This window comes from Poeciliopsis prolifica, unplaced genomic scaffold (genome assembly GCF_027474105.1).
Source record: "Poeciliopsis prolifica strain line A6 unplaced genomic scaffold, Auburn_PproV2 SCAFFOLD010, whole genome shotgun sequence".
NCBI lineage: Eukaryota > Metazoa > Chordata > Actinopteri > Cyprinodontiformes > Poeciliidae > Poeciliopsis > Poeciliopsis prolifica.
The window spans coordinates 4312900-4329417 of record NW_026562385.1 but is presented as its reverse complement, the minus strand read 5'-3'; the positions used below and the strand labels follow the sequence as shown (position 1 = coordinate 4329417).

Below are 16518 nucleotides of genomic sequence, written 5' to 3'. Positions count from 1 at the left end.
TTTCAATGGCAAAAGTATACACTTCCGCTCTGGACTTTCAAAGTAAAACTACCTTTAGGAAGTCATATTCCTTTGAAACACGCTTGACATTTTAATGTAAAAATACAATGGTTTTTACTTCCTGAAATATCTTTGCCTCTTTAATGTCTTGACTTTACGTCACAGCCCCTAACCAATCACTCCTCATTTGTAGCTACTTCCGGCCCGTAGTATTACTGACACATAACTGGAAATGTGAGATTTTATGATGGATTTTAGATGTTTTGGCATGCAAGTTACTTTATAAAGGTGTCCGATCAGTGCTAGAATTCAATTGGTCCACCATCAGGACCAGAGCTGGATTCAGAGCATCATCACACTTCTGCTGTCTCCAGCTGCCTGTTTAAAACCGGTTTCTAACACAACAGCATCCTGCAAAAAATATGTATAAGAGGGATATTTTCAGAAATTTTCAGATTACGACCTTAAATTTCAGTAGGATTTTGTTTACTACATCAAAGAAGAGGATGAAAGAGTGGCATGTATTTGGACTCATCTGTCTTTACTCTGATACTCTGAAATTTATAAATCCATAAATTCTGTGAGGGCAAATTCACTCAGTAATTTGTAATTTGATATATATTTATTATTATTATTATTATTATTTTTTAGTAATTTATCTTGCAGTGGAATGACGACTTTGAGGAGTAATAAAGTGTTATCAGCAAGCAAATGTAGCATCTTATCAAGGTCAAAAAGTAAAATCACAAGATTAAAATGTATTTTTTGCATATTTTATAAACACTATTTACAAAGCAATATTTACAAAACAATTTTTATATATCACTAACTGATCCTGATTTAAAAAATTAAAAATAAAAGACTTTTTAGTTTACATTCAAAGGCTTCAAGAAAATCTGCTGATGTGATGACAGAATAATGCAGCTGATTATTTTAGCAGCACAGGACAAAGGCAAAAAATATGACAAAGTTGGTGCATCATAGAACCCACTGGATTGTAAACGTTTTTGACATCGGCAAGGCCAGAGGAGTCACTGTTAGAACCTAAAAAACAGGCACAAAGAAAATGTGGTTCAGTTTGAAAGATGGTGAACTGGAAGGCAATATTATTTTTGCTGCTGTAATTGAAAAGCATCAGTGAAAAGAGTACTATCTATCCCAAAACTCACCTTTGTGTCAGTCTTATATGTAAAGTCTGTAACTTTCTCTCCATTAACCAAGACATAAAGAGGTTGTGAAGGCACTCCAAACACCTGGACGCCTCCCAGAAGAAGACTGGCCAAGGCTCCACTGAGGGTGAGAGGGTTGCTGAATATCTGCGACTGAAGTAAAGCAGAAATAATTTAACACATCTGTTAGTCAGAGTCCAAGTAAAATCCTGATCATATACAATACTCACAAAGATTAAAACGTCCATATCAAACACATTTTCACTCTTGCCTTAAACAGGATTCAAACATCTTGAAAGGATTCAGTTGAAACGGTACAAATACTTCTGCTGATCTCTGTACCTACCTGTCCAGCAGTGAAGTTAACATAACAATAATTTTGTGTTTCAAAAGTTTTAAGGCTCTCTCCATCGTCCCAGAACAAGTCCCCCTGTGCCCAGCCACCAGAGGACAGCGCCACCGTCAGGAAGAAATGGTTTTCACGTGAAGCTGCAGTGGTCAAAGCAGGTTCCTTCACAGAAAACAAATATTTTGCAGTATTTCAAAATAGTTTTTTAAAATTGAAATACAGCAACACATTACAAAAGACACTATCAAGCTAATGAATATACCAGAATTAGCCTTCAAACTGTTTGTGCAGTTTATCAAGCAAATCCTGCAAACTAAAACACGAGGAACAAATTTTCACTTTATCCATTAAGTTGACAAAAACTGAAATAAAACCCAAGCTACTTTCTCTGTAATTCTGTAGCGCTGACTCTCACCTGTTGGGGGATGATGTGGCCCTCCCTCACATGAACATTGATTGTTTCCAGAGGGGCCAATAGCTGAACGTACTGACCGTCACTGTGGAACGGCTGACCCTTTGAGAAAGCAAGAGATGTAAGTGAAATAAATTATTTCACTTACATAATGAAATAAATCTTGGTTAATGAAATAAATGAGTTTTAGCATTTCTTGCAATTAAAAAAGTGAGAACGTTATTTTGACTTTTAAGGCATTTCTCTACTTGCTTTGTCCTTTTAAAGGTTGATCTTTTTTGCCCAATATTATTTGCAAAATAGCTTAAGATCAGTCTGAATACAAAAAGAGAGCCTGTGAAAATAATTTATTTTAATCTTTAGGCATTATGTAGAATCAATTAGCACTGAACTTTGACTGGACCATTCCAACACATGACAATGATTTCAGTCTTTATTATAGTCCCATGTATTTTGCAGAGGGGTTCCCACCACATATGGGGTTTTGCACTTTACCCAAAAGTTTAATTTTGGTTTCATTTTAGCACAGCACCTTTATTCTGCAATTAAAAATATCCAAGTGGACTCTATTTATTAGTTTCGGTAAGTTAGTAACCAAATTGGTCACACCGACCTTTATGGAGGGCTTAAGAGTGAAGGGAGCTAAACACAAAAGCACTTATCCAGTTTTTTGTGTCAAAGGATTTCCCAAAAAAGAAAAACATTGAAGTTTGTGGTTGCAGTTGTAAAATAAAAATATAAACAGGTTCAAAAGATGTGAACACTTTTAAAGGTAACAGACTGCATTGCTACTTACATTGTGCAGGTGGTACCAAGTGCCAGCTGGTAGATACGCGCTCAGCTCTACTGCCCCTTGCTCTAAAACAGGACTGATGAGAAGTGAACTCCCCCACAGGAACTGTTGGTCTATGGTCTGACAATGAGGGTCGGTGGGAAACCTGAGAGTTACAAAAACACAGAGAAAAGAATGAAAAAGGGTTGAGATATTTTAGTTTCATGTTACATTAAAAGGACAGAAGAAGAAAGTACATACTCCATGAAGAGGGGCCTAGCTACAGTGTCAGCAGATGTGTGTGCACGATGGAAGAGTGTATAGAGAAACGGGAGAAGGGAGTAGCGAAGGTTCAACGCACTCCGCATGGCTGCTTGGGCCTTCTGCCCAAATACAAACGGCTCCTGAGGCTGAGGGACAGGACAAGTGAAAACAGGGAAACTTTTCATGATATGAAACAAACGCTCACAAATCCCCATTACACTACAAAAACAGTCATAAACTTTGAGTCTCACAGCATTGGGCTTGTCATTGTGGTTCCTCATAAACGGATAAAAGGCGCCAAGCTGCATCCATCGGACACACAACTCCTCGTTGGTGTCGCCTTCAAAGCCGCATATGTCGGCTCCCACCAGGGGAACTCCAAACAGGCTGAACTGCAGCACGGCTAAGTAAAAATAGTACAAAAGGAAACCATTGTATTCTGCCACAAGTTTGTACTGAGACCAAATTTCCACAAAAATGCACTGGCATGACCTTTGACACTTGGCATTTACTCACCAGGGATGGAGAACCGAAGTTGTTCCCAGTCACTCCTCACATCTCCTGTCCACACTCCAGAAAACCGCCCGATGCCAGGGAACGAGGAACGAGACAAAACAAAGGGTCTCTTTCCCTGAATGTTCATAAGAGCGCTGAGAATGAAAACATAGTAAACAGGATTAATACACAGCAAGTCCAATACCTACATTTGTATGTTAAGAAGTTGCTTTATTGTAGTTTGTATCTCTTTATTCTTAACACAAATTGGTCAATTTGTGTTATTTTATAATAACACTAATTCAAGTAATAATAACATTGCTGTATAGTCTGACCTGTGCGTTGCATAAGCTTCAGTCAATCCGTACAGATTGTGCAGGTTGTAATGACTGGACAGCTGCTGCTGCGCTGACATACATATGGTTCCTGAGTTCAATTGGCCTCCAATCACCCCTGTTTGTGTGATATTTGGAAAAGATTTATAGCTGCAATCTAATTGGGTAATAAAAGTTGTTGTTTTTTTCCATTTCCATCTATAAAGAATTGCTACCACTTGAACTTTTTCAGAGTTTTTTTTTATCCCAAACTTCAAAATATTTTATTGGAATTCTGCGGCACAAAGTAGTGAAGAATTGTTATGTGAAAAGACATACTACATTAATTTAAATAATTTCACAAATAAAAATCTAAAAAAGCCTTTTCATTCATCCCTATTGTGCGTTACTTTTTTGTTAGTTCATTAAATAAAAACCAAAATATACACAGATTCAAATGGTGTGAATACTTTTTGGGGCTACTATAGTTCCAAGCTAGTGATAAATATCTAATAAACTCACGAGGTGTATATGGTGGTTTCTCAAGCTCGCTGTCAGGGCAGCCCACCACTGATCCTTGAACAAAACTGGACGGTTCATTCATATCCTGGTAGGAAGCAACAGCACAATGTCAATTATTTTAGAGATTTAAGCCTAAATACGTCCTTTAGATCTAAACCAATGATCTGTTTAGTATGCTTTTTTGTTTTTGTGCACTTACAATCCACAGACCATCTACAGAAACTTTAGAGAAGAAGTCTCTGATGCAGTCCTCCCACCACTGCCTGGCCTCAGGCTTAGTGAAGTCAGGAAATGCTGTTGGGCCGGGCCAAACCTGTGTGTACAAAACACTTAGCTTATATGAAGGTAAATTAAGAGCTTGGTACACATGTGACTCAATATAATGATCTAAAAATTGGCTCAAACCTTGCCTATCAGAATGTCTCCAGTCGCATTCTTAATAAACACGTCTCGCTTCACACCATTTTCAAAAGGCGGGTATGTTCCAGGGGGGCTGGTGCTGCTAATGCCCGGATCCTAGGGAAGAAACGAGCCGAGATAAAACACTGGAGTTTCACTGTAAAAGAGTTTTGCTGCCATCTACTGGATGAGTTGGTCAACAACTACTTTTACTTTAATTTCATTGAAGTTGCTGTGAAGAAATGGTTTAGATCCTCCATATATAAAAAAAAACTGTAAGTTAAAATGTCAAATTTTAAAGATGTCCTACCAGAATGAGGATGTACTTTATGCCTTTCTTATGAAACTCCTGGACCATCTCCGGAAGATCACCAAATCGCACAGGGTCAAAGGTGAACACTCTTCGCTTGTCTGCGTAGTCCAGGTCATTCCACTGCACATCCTGGAGATGAAAATCATTAAATACTCTCAAAAATAAATGAAGCAACTGCATCAAAATATTTATACTTTCGATTTTTACAAAGTCCGAGTGGTTTTGGTACAACTGATCCCGTCTGTAATATTATGAAAGTGATAAAATTACTGAGACTTTTGCAATATTTGCAAACTTAATTTTTAAAGTTCTTTAATATATTTCTACAAATTAAAACCAAAAATTTCCAGATCACTTCTGTCTGCATGCAGTTGACATTTATGATGTAATTAAGAATCTAACATATTACTAACTCAATATAATGTAAAAAGCTAAGTATATTTTTTTCTACATACAATTAGCATGTAGTTCTGTTTCATTTACCATGGGAAAGTTTGCACTGTGCATGCGTTCTGCAACCATCCGGGTTGCATTAGTAGTTGTATATCCCCAGCGACAAAGATGAAAGCCCAGAGACCAATAAGGAGGCATCATAGGATACCCTGGAAAAAAAAAAAACAATGTCCATTCAAAAGTCACATACATGTTTGTACGTCTCGTATTATTTGGATATGTGTTACAAGAGCTCAGTAAAACAGGAAAAGACATACCAATGACCTGAAGGTATTGTCGTACCACACTTTGAGGGTCAGGACCCAAGAAAATGTACAGATCCAGGATTCCACCAGTGGATACCCAGGTGAGGCCTGGTGTCGGCTGCAGTATCACTTCTACAGAGACATTTCAAAGGAGTTGCATATACTATATTTAAGACAGAATATGTCTGCACAATAGAGACTTTGAAAACACAATGAGCAGAAGGAAAGAGAGGACTACCAATTGCATTGCTGTTGAGAAGAAAAACTCCATGTGCTAAACCGTGGTCTTCCTGCACTATGTAGAATGGATGGGAGCCATAGAGGTTAGCGTCAGCCTGTAGTGAAAGACAGAAGTTTAAATATGCAGCAGGTATGCATATAATTCATTCTGCTGAATATCATTCTGCTGATAATATTTGGAAACTCATTTGGTGCACTCAGGTTGGTGCACTCACTCTAACAGGCTCACATGTGGTGCCATGTCTCTGTTCCAAAGAGTCCATGATGTCCAGTTGAGGTCCAGGACGAGAGAGGTGTAATGTTCTCCAAGGCCCGACACCAAGGAGGAGGCCAGAGAGGTGGACAGCTGCAGGTATTGGTCAGCAAACAGCAAGGGAGCAACTGTGGTGTTCATACTAAACTCAGAAGGCAAAGACACAGATAATCTTTTATAAATTTCTTACTAATCATGGCAGCAGACAGGAAAAGCTGGGCAGGCACGACCTCCACAGGGATTAAAGACAGAGATACATACAGAACCCTTCCATTGGACTTGCGCCGCACTATGAAACCGAATGGATCGTGCTGGAATTCAGTTGTGTAGAGAACATCCTGGGTATATGCTTCTGTCTGAAAGCTACCAGCAGGGAGGGGGACTTCATACCGCTCAGAGGATGGATCCTTTAACTACAGAGACAACTTATGTCACTCAAACCCCAAAACAACCAAAAACATTCATTACATGGAGGTGAAGAATTAAATGTCCTGAAAGAAGTTATTTAAATAGTTTGTCTTGGAAGAGATATTTATATACCTAAACCTTTCCCTTTTTTCTTTGGTTATTTCATTTGACGTGTGCAAATAATTATCTGCAGAAGTCATGAAATTAAATAACTGAGTCAATGTGTGTTTAATTTAAACAGTGGAAATAAAGGGGGTTCACCTTCCATTATTACAAATACTATAAAAATTAAGTGGCTTAATTCAAAAGCACATCTCATTTTACTTATTTTCAAAACCACATATCATTTTTATGCCATTTTGCAATAATATGCCACATTGTGCTCCTCTAACAAAAAATATTTGTTAAATATATTGAAGTTGATGCGTGAAAAGTGAAAAATGTGGAAAAACTTCAAGGTGTATGAATGTTTTTGAAGGATACTGTAAAACAAACTCAGAAACAGGCTATAGCAACATTTAAATCTAATGCATTATATACAATTACTGGCATAAACCACGAACTGCAAGAAAGCTCTAAACAAAGCACTGAGAAATCGTGTTGAGTTCAAAAACACTTTAAATGAGAAGATTTGCACACATTGTGATCTTAAATACTCACAACAATGTGAAAGCAGCTTGCAGTCTCCGCTATGACTTCCAGGCTCAGAGTGGAGATATCTCTGGGGAGGTAGGAAGGGCTGGCCCTGGTCAGGGTGGCAGTCTGACCCTTCTCGCTGGGGGTGAGGGGTCCCATGTTATAACCTGGGTACAGGGCAGGGAAGAAGCACCAGGGTGGTCCCGCAGACCCAGGTAGAGGAGCATAGCAGCATCCTCTATCCTCACACTCCTCTTGGCTCAACAACCTGTCCCTGGCACAGTCAAACCGACTCTCCGGAGCTGTGGTGCATTCAGGTTTTCTGGAATTTTCGGTTCTTTGGGGACTATCTGAGTGGATGTCACTCTTTGTAATGCTCTTTGGTTCTCTGGGATAGGAATAAGCAAGCTTTTTACGTAGCATGACTTCATAATGATCAAAATGACCTGACCTAACGAGTCTGCCTTCATTGCTGAACAAAAGATTCCTGTATAAACACGCTAACAAAGACAGAGAAAGGAGGAGCGCCGTGGTAGACAAAACACCCATTCTTTTTCAAACACAAATAAATTCCTGTTTAGCACACAGTGCTATGTCAAAGCTGTTGCTACTAATTAAAAACATACGACTCGTTTAAAAAAGTCCCGAAGCACGGAGGGATATGTATAATTGAAACTAAACTGCCATGATAAAAAGAAATGGCAGGGGTGATAAAACTGAACTGACGTTAAAACCAACAGAAGCTACACAGGTAGCAACAGAGAAGCTAAAAATACTAAGGCAAGCGTGCTGGGACAAACAAACTAAAACGCTAATGCTTCAGCGTAAAAAATGGTAACGCTTCAGTAAACGAAAACTCCTTATCGACAAACCGATTAATAAAAACGGTATTTAAATGTGCAGAGTGCTGAATATTATTTTTGTTGCTGCTAATTAGGACTTTTGGTCAACTGTTTCCACATTTATAGACTTTAGTTCACTACTTATAATGTAAATAAATCTGCTTCGTTACCTAATAATGAAACATTCAATCAAAAGTGGAAAGTCAGAGGACATTAACATTCAAGTCACATCCAAGTCTTGGAGGTGAAACAAACATCTAGAAGGGACTGTACTTACTGTAATAATGCTACTGAACAAGAACTTTAAGAAAAAACATTAACAATAAATGCCACTTCCCTACATCTTCAATTACTTTTCTCTCATCTTCTTTATGATTGACAAGTCTATTTTCAAGCTGAAATAATTAGTATTAAATTTGATAATTTCAAAATGATACAACTTCAGTTTAAAATAAGTGCTTTTTATTGCATGCAGATATGTTACACATAAGGCTTTCAACAATAAACATGAGGTAAAATAAACATTTAACATGAAACAATGATAGTGCTCACTAACTAGTTTATAGATTTACTCTGTCAAAATTAGGCCTTTAAAAGTTTTTGTAAAGTATACTCAAGGATGTTCTTGATTCAGTCATGGAAAACATTGTTCTTCAGCTCAAAGTGGTCAACACTTTTTATGAAATGTCATACACGTTAATACATTGAGAAATAGAAAGAAGAGCAAACATTGAGAAATGTCCATAAATAATCTTACCACTAACAAAGGACAGTGCAGTGCTCGATAACTAACATGATAATTTAGATTAGCATTTAATAAAACAATACTTATGTGATTTCTACTTTTTGACAAGAATGTTGCATGCAACGGGACCTCGAAAGGTGAATCCCAGGTAGAAGGTAATGTTTTCATTACCATGAGGCACTGAAGGCACAAAGAGAGGCAGGATATTAAACTTCTTTTTCTGGGGGCCCTCAAGGTACACCACCCTGTCCTCCGTCCATCCAGAAACACGTTTCAGCATGGTGGCAATTTCAGGACTTTTCCAAGCCTCACCGCTGAACCACTTCAGGCGCTTCTCAGAGACTGAGAACCCCTTTGTGATTTTGTCAAACTTTCTCTTGTGGACAAATTTATCAAGCCCATTCCCATTTCCCAGGAAAAAATGGGTGTAGATCCTTCTTTTCCGCTGGGGAATGTCTTTCATCTTGGCCCAGTAGTCTTTTTCAAGGTGTTCAACAGCCGACTGCACAATCTCATATTTTCTTTCTCTCTCTTGGTCTGTATCATTATCCTCAGGCCAGAACAGCATAGTAAGCAAGAACAAGGCACTTGGAAAACATTTCCTTTTATCAGTTGGAAATTGGCGACAAAGAGCCTGTAGCTCTTTCAGTGGATCTGCTTTTTGTGGTTGAGGGGACAGACAGTTCAGGGAAATATGTGCTGCTATGTAATTGACAATATCCCTTTGCGTAAATTTGGCTTTTAATGGATTGCTGGGGTAAAGAGTAAGGATTTGCTCCAAACGACGTACTGCATCCTTTTGGTCAGCTAGTTTTGAGAGGATGGATATGATGTTCCCTCCCCCAAGATGATAGATAATCATGCGTTTCTGAAAAGGTGTAAGTTTGCTTTCAATCGCCTGGCATTTTTTCAGAAGCATAGCAGAATCTGCTTCACTGAAGTACTTGCCATATTCAGCAGATTTCTTTGCCAGCCATGTGAGTGGATGACTTATTTTTTCTTCAGGACTTTCAGGGGTCTCCTCTTCATCTCCTATGTCTGTCTGGAAATAGCTGAGATCCTCTGAAATCCATTCCAGGGCGTCTTGCATTGTTTTGTGAAGTTTCTTCAAACGGCCATGAAATGGTTCCCAGGCACGGTCGAGTTCCTCTGGGATGTAATCTGTTAACAAGTACTTCATACATTCAGCGTGGCCGTTGGTTCTGTTTGCAAACACTTGAAGAGAGGATATCAGTTTGAGTAGGCTGCATCCAACTTCGACCTCAGAAAAAAACCCAGAGCTATTAACATCTTCCATCTCTGCATTGGCTGCCCTCTCACATTCTTGAAAGCACTCGAGGGCTTTCAGGGCAGTCTCCACTGCATCCACTGTATCTTGGGCTGTCTTTGGTTTGCTCTCATTTTCTATTGCTTTGCATTTTGCTTGGAACCATTTTCTGTACACCTGCCCTTTTGTGTCCAGTATGTAGGAGTTATTGGGCAGCTGCTTGGCTGCTGTCTCCGCCCAGTGTTTTGCCTCTTCAAATTTCTCGAAAGTGTAATGAAGTCGAGCAAGCTGTTGTGCAAAGAATGCATCTTGATTGAAACACTCAAAGGCTTCTTTTAACAACTCAATTGCTTGGTTGGGGTTTTTCTCAATGTTACACACATGCTCAATAAGGGGAGAGAAGAAAGTATCAAATGCATCTCCCTTACTTATTCTGGACCGCCTTAGGAAGAGCTGTCTCAAAAATGTCAAATACTCCTCCCTTCCAAATCGGTGGTCAAACAGCACCTTCTCGCAGAGCAAATTCATTGCCAGTGTGCTTTGAGTCTGTTTGCCCCCCAGAAGTTGTTGCAGAATTTCTTTTGCAACAAGGGGGTGGATGATTCTGATTGATTCAATGTGTGTCTTGTCATCTCTGAGGTGCAAGAACACTAGCTTGGCCTGATCACTGAGTAAACTCTCAAACGCATGCTGACGGAATCTCTCTAGGTGAACGGTTAAGGCGAGCAAAGCTTCACAATGAGACTGAGAGATGAAAGAGTTCTGAACATACGTGTTCAGCAAAGCAACATAATGCATGAGACGAGTCACAACAGATTTCTGATCAATTTCCTGAAGTAAATGTTTCACAAAGCCTTGAATGTAATTTTGGGAGAATCCTTCACTCATCAAAACAAATGTTAAAATGAATGAAGGTTCATAGTGTTTCTCGAGAGTTTGTCGTTTACCAGCAAACTTTCTCTTTTCCTGATCAGACAGTTTGTGGGTTACAGACACATTCTGTAGCGGAGACTCTTTGCATTTTTTCTCTGGATCGTGGGAACGTCTGCAGCTCAACAAGATGAAGCAAAGGGTTCCATTCTGGATTTGCTTAATGTTCACTGCAACCTCCAGTTCATTCCTCAGATCATCTATATATTCCTTGTCAGTGTCTTCAAGAAGAAGCAACACAGGGAGGCACAACTGTGGATCTTTTTCTTCATATTCTCTTAGCTGTACAGCATGCTGAGCAACTAGGGAGGCCGGGTAAGACTTCACAACCGCACATCTCAGATCCTTCCTGTTGTGCCACAACACCTGTCTTGCCACAGTGCTACCACCACTTCCTGGGTGATGGTAAATGTTCATACAGTTTACAGGAGTTTGATCAGCGTTGAATTTCAAGACATCATTAAGAAGTCGGGCTGTCTCATGGTAAGCATCTCTTTCAATTACGTCTTCGACATGCTTGTGGTCAGCAAGCCAGAAATTGAGCCAGGTGACTCTCCCACCTCGGTAAAACTGCTGTTCAATGTTTTTTTTCTCCTCTTTGATGAATTCTTTGGTGCTTTCATCACAATGGTTAACGGTGAGAATTTCCAGAGAGTACATTTGCTCTTCTATCTGTGTTTCAAGAAGACATGTCCCTTTCACATAGACAGGCAGATGTTTCCTGACGTGTGCTTTGATGGGCTGTACATGCTGCAAGGTTGCATTAACGTGACTCATCTTCATCCCAACAATGCTTGAGTTGTTAACAGCGTCTTTTCCACAGGAACCCTCTGCAAAGCTCTGCCACTTGTGGTAGTTTTTTTCACATTCACATATACAGATTATGTCCTCATGTCCTTCCATGTCTGTGAAAAACTCATAAAACGTGTGCAAGAGTGGCTTTTCTACTGGGGATGTTAGCAGAAAAATGACTTGAAATGTCCCTTTTGGGAGGATTTGTTTACAAATTAGAGACACAGATTCCCGCAGGAAAGTCATTTTTGTCTTGATCCAGGTCATTTCATCACATGACGTTTCATTCCCTTTGAAATCAGAACGGCCATTGCAAAAGATCCAGCTCGTCTGCTCAAACAGATGCAGGTCGTTAGTGAAATCCTTTATGTTCATGCCAGCAGGCATTCTGTAGCTCTGCAGAAAATGCATGTTTGCAGCATGGTGCTCAAGGTACTTGCTGCACAGACCTGATATCTTTGAATCTGGGTCAAAGTCAAAAACACAGAACACATTCATGTTGAGCAGCCAGTCGATATTACTGAGGTCGCTGGATTTGAATTTGTTTGTGACTAGTATAAACCATTTGTCCTTTGTGATAAATTTCTTTCCACTGGTCAGGAGCATTGTGAGCTTCCTTCCAAGATCTTGGCAGATCTCTGGAGCAATGAGAAACTGCTTTTTCTCTGCTTCATCTCTTTGAGTGTCACGATCCTTGACTCTCTGGTAGAAATCCCCTAAGTCTTTGTCACTCACTGGCTCGGTCTTTGAGCCAACCCTTCGAAAAATCACTTCTTTCTCAAACTCTAATTTGTTAGTGGCCTCTTTAAAATTTGGCAGGCGGACGGTATACACCCTATTCTTCACAATGCTTAATAAGGGCACAATGTCCACCTCCACCACATATCTCTTTTCTGGACTTTCTCGATCCATAACTTCAATGAATCTTGGTGGCCGCACACACTGAAGTATTTGCTCTTTGTCAGAACGGAAACTTTTTTCACTGAGGTCTAAAGCATCTACAAAGATGTCCTTTTCTTTTATGGGAATCCCAATTATCTCACCATGCACATATCCTTCATTCTCCTTGCTGTCCATCACGCCAAAATGTATGGTGCCATTTGATCTGATATTCATGCAACCAGTTGCGAATTTAAAAACTTCCCTGGCAAACTTTGCTTGGAGTCTTGTACGGTCCAGTGTGGCAGCTGTAGCAAAAGACTTGTATTCATGGCAAGGAGATATTAAATTGAAAGCTCCTGATTCAGGTTGGAGGACTCTGTGCTTTAAGTACATAAAATCAATCTCGTCTTTATCAAACGGTCTTGGTTTGCAGTCCTCCTTTGAAGACAACACACATTCTTTCTTAACATTTTGTCTCTCTTTAGAAACTTCTCCATCTCTCACAGGAGATTCAGAACCTTCCTTTGTTGTTTGAGAACCTTCAACTGATTTTTTTTGCTCCAACTCAGAGCTTTTGTCTCTAATGACTTGTTTGTTCTTCTGAGAGTTAAGCAATGCATCTCTTTTTTGGATAATCAAATGAGCAGGTCCCGATTTCATGCGAATCTCTGTTTTTAAAAAGTTTTCTGTCAGAGTAAGCAGGGTTTGTCCATCGACTTCCTCTTCATGGAGCTTTTTTACATATTGCTCCTTCACTCCAATCGACTTTAGCCAGGCACTTACATCAGACTCAGTCCAGTTTACAGGTGACTTCTCAAGGTGTTCTGCTAAAAAGAAGAGATGAAAATAATTAAAGCTCTATTTTTTTCTTCCTTACGTGACATCATACAAAAGCAGAAGAAATCAAGCAAGATATAAGGCAGCTAACTGGATCTCTACAGATCAGGTTCATTCCTGGAGGTGAATTACCAGATGTCTGAAAGCACCACATTCATCAGTTACATGCAAATATGTTAGGTGTCATACCTTTCATGAAAAAGATGGGCTCTGTCTCAGATATGAATGTATTTAGGTGAAAAATTTGCAAATTACCTCCAGACAAAAAGCAAAAGGCCTTGATTAGAGGCTGGCTTAAGATAGTAAAACAGTGTTTAATGCAACGCAAGAAGACTTTATTACTGAAAAAGGGGAAAGAGGCCATTACTCCAAAAGCCAGATTACAGTTTGGCAAATGCATTCAGAGACACAGACCTACATTTTTGGAAACATGTCCTGATGAAACTAAAATGTAAATTTTTTTCTCACAATGACCACTGATGTATTCAGAAGGAAGAAGGAGAAAGTTTGGATTAACAATAACAATTGTATTTGTGGTGGGGGAGGCAGCATCAAATTGTACAAATGTTTTGTTGTAAGAGGGAGCGGTGCACTTTACATGATAAATTGAATCATCGGGAAAGAATATGTGGAAACACCTTGTGATTATCTTAAGAGTCTCAGAAAGTTTAGGGCTGGCCACAAATATGACTTCCATAAAAACAATGAACCCGAGCATGTCATCAAACTAGTTTCAAAAAGGCTGACTGACAACAAAATCTAAGTTTGGGCGTGGCCAACACAAAGCGTTAAACTCAGTCCCATAGAAAATCTAGCAAAGTAATAATCTTGACAATATTAACTGACCTAAAACCAGAAATGCTAAGTCAAAAATTTATGTTAGACAAGGAGAACAAAGGATTGAATGTCCCATGTATATATTAGGTTTCAACTGCGTGCAGGTAAACTTACCCATGGTTCTGTTTTTCTTTTTCACTTCATTTGTGACATTTGCACCTCATTATCTCCACCCTGCAAAAAATAATAAAATATCATAGCATAAAAATTTTTGAATGCATGAATGTAGCAAAGTACGATTTCCAACATCACACTGAGTCAAACGTTTAATTCAATTCACTATATTTGTCCCTGTGGGGAAATTTCAAGGCACAAGTAGTACAAAAAACACAAGAGTGATAACTCAACAAAATTAATAAAATTCACACATAAAAGTTTAAATATATGTACTTAGTACTACAGTAAACATGATGGTATCAGTGTTATGATCAGACACTGCTTTGATGCCTCAAGCGAGGAAAATCCTGATGGAGAAAGTTAAACAGTATGTGCTCAAAAATACAAAATGAAGGTTGTTCTTTGCAAAGAACAACCAGTTATTAGTTTAGGGAGGGGAACAAACATGGAGAAGCAGCCTCAAGCTTCTGTGCACCACAAATCTGGAACAAACTTCAAGAAAACTGCAAAACAGCCAAAACCCCACCCGTTTAAAGTTGCTTTTGAAATCTAATCATAAAACATTAATTAACAATCTGATGTGTAATGATTGCAAAATATAAAGTCGTTGACTGTGTGTTCTATGACTTTGTATTTTTGTGCTTTAATGATGTAAAGCTCTTTGAAATACTTTATTGCTGAAAGGTGCTATGCAAATAAAATTTGATTTTATTTGCATAGCCCCCACATAGGGCCACATAGTTTTTTATTAACAAATAAATGTAAACAAAAAAAGAATTAAGTTTTTTGGAAAACCTGATTCTCTATTTAGAAAAATTATCTGTCTGAAGCATTTGATGGGCAACAAACATTTGCAATCAGCAAATGAGAAAATACTCGTTCACAGGACTTTATGAGAGCAAACAATTCAAATCCTTATTGTTTACTTCTAGATGAAAGAAACAAACAAAATAACAAGCTGAACATAATACAAATCCTAAATATATTATATTACGGACCACAAAATGAGATAAAACTCCCTAAATGTACAGAAATACTCACTTTAGCAAATTTCCAGAGTGAGTCGTGCGTCGCATGAGTCTTTCCCCAAAGGCTATAAAAACACAGAGGATTATATGATGCGGAATGTTAAATATGGAAACAGATGAACAAACTCGTGTCTTACGTTGGATAGAAAACGCGAGAAATTCAGACGGTTTTTGTTACTTTGCTGCCCAGCGCGGCTCTGTCTGACCAACCGAGTCTTTTCTCTCCAGCTGCAACTGGAGTCTTCTGCCGGGCTGCGGACCCTACTGCGCATGCTCAGAGCCTCTGCTGTCTTGAGTTTCGGTTTTGAAGAAACTAACAGGGCGGGAGACACAAAACGTCATAACGGGGCAATTACAGTTCTACAGCATATGTTTACTGATGGGAGCTGTATCGAATCGCCTTCAGATAAAGAAACAAGCCTTTATCCAACTTTTTTTTTATTGCTACAGGCAATTGTGTAGTGGATTAATATTTTATATTAAAGAAACAAATAAAAAATTCTATTGGAATTTAGTATGAACTAGTACAAAGTGGGAGGAAAATGCTTTAACTTTTTCATTACTAAAAATCTGAAAAGTGCAGCATGCATTTTTATGGCGTTCCCCTGCAAGTAGCCGATTATGGGACCAAAATAGGTTGGAACCATCAGATTTTGTAGGTTTGTAGGATTGGCTCATAAAACTGCATGAAGAGAGGTGATCTAGCGTAAGATTGGGTAAAAACTGGGACTGAGCACTATAACAATTAATACCCATCTATGACCTATGTATCCAATTGTTATAGTTTAAATAGGTTAATTTAGTGAACCCAAACAGGTCCCATACAATCCTTAGAAAAAGAGCTCAATCAAAGTAGATGGAGATCACCAATATTGTTTTTGCACAGATTCTAAACTGGATTTAGGTTTGGACTTTGGTTAATTTTAGAGCATATTCTTTGACCTGAAGCTCAGAATGGAATTGTAGCTCTAGGTGTATGTTTACAGTCATTACCCTA

General features: G+C 38.8%; 2 protein-coding genes across 5 annotated transcripts; both read right to left on the bottom strand.

Annotated features, from left to right (window-relative positions):
- Positions 1-759: 759 nt before the first annotated feature.
- Positions 760-8080, bottom strand: gaa (alpha glucosidase). Of its 2 annotated transcripts, XM_055036125.1 has the most exons (19): positions 7269-8080; positions 6462-6613; positions 6177-6342; positions 5946-6042; positions 5720-5839; positions 5493-5611; positions 5007-5138; positions 4703-4813; positions 4497-4610; positions 4298-4382; positions 3797-3914; positions 3483-3616; positions 3218-3369; positions 2964-3112; positions 2727-2868; positions 1934-2032; positions 1516-1680; positions 1170-1322; positions 760-1044 (listed from the first exon to the last, which is right to left on the bottom strand). In XM_055036125.1, the coding sequence occupies exons 1-19, from the start codon at positions 7791-7793 to the stop codon at positions 979-981; spliced, it is 2799 nt and encodes a 932-aa protein (XP_054892100.1). In that variant the 5' UTR covers positions 7794-8080; the 3' UTR covers positions 760-978. The 2 variants fall into 2 exon arrangements, with proteins under 2 accessions (XP_054892100.1, XP_054892099.1); XM_055036124.1 differs by having other exon boundaries at positions 2964-3369.
- A 470-nt stretch (positions 8081-8550) lies between these two features.
- Positions 8551-15744, bottom strand: samd9l (sterile alpha motif domain containing 9 like). 3 transcript variants are annotated; one of them, XM_055036266.1, is made up of 4 exons: positions 15659-15744; positions 15535-15586; positions 14491-14550; positions 8551-13529 (listed from the first exon to the last, which is right to left on the bottom strand). In XM_055036266.1, the coding sequence occupies exons 3-4, from the start codon at positions 14492-14494 to the stop codon at positions 8926-8928; spliced, it is 4608 nt and encodes a 1535-aa protein (XP_054892241.1). In that variant the 5' UTR covers positions 14495-14550; positions 15535-15586; positions 15659-15744; the 3' UTR covers positions 8551-8925. The 3 variants fall into 3 exon arrangements, with proteins under 3 accessions (XP_054892241.1, XP_054892243.1, XP_054892242.1); XM_055036268.1 differs by having other exon boundaries at positions 8551-13526; XM_055036267.1 differs by having other exon boundaries at positions 15535-15744.
- Positions 15745-16518: the final 774 nt, after the last annotated feature.

What these genes read in the sequence shown, in the direction of transcription:
- gaa (XM_055036124.1), bottom strand. Translation starts at nt 7,793, where the DNA reads ATGGGTGTTTTGTCTACCACGGCGCTCCTCCTTTCTCTGTCTTTGTTA. An exon ending in CAAGCTGCTTTCACATTGTT is followed by an intron (nt 6,614 to 7,268) that starts GTGAGTATTTAA and finishes TTGTCTCTGTAG; the next exon opens with TTAAAGGATCCATCCTCTGA. An exon ending in ACAGAGACATGGCACCACAT is followed by an intron (nt 6,043 to 6,176) that starts GTGAGCCTGTTA and finishes CTTTCACTACAG; the next exon opens with GCTGACGCTAACCTCTATGG.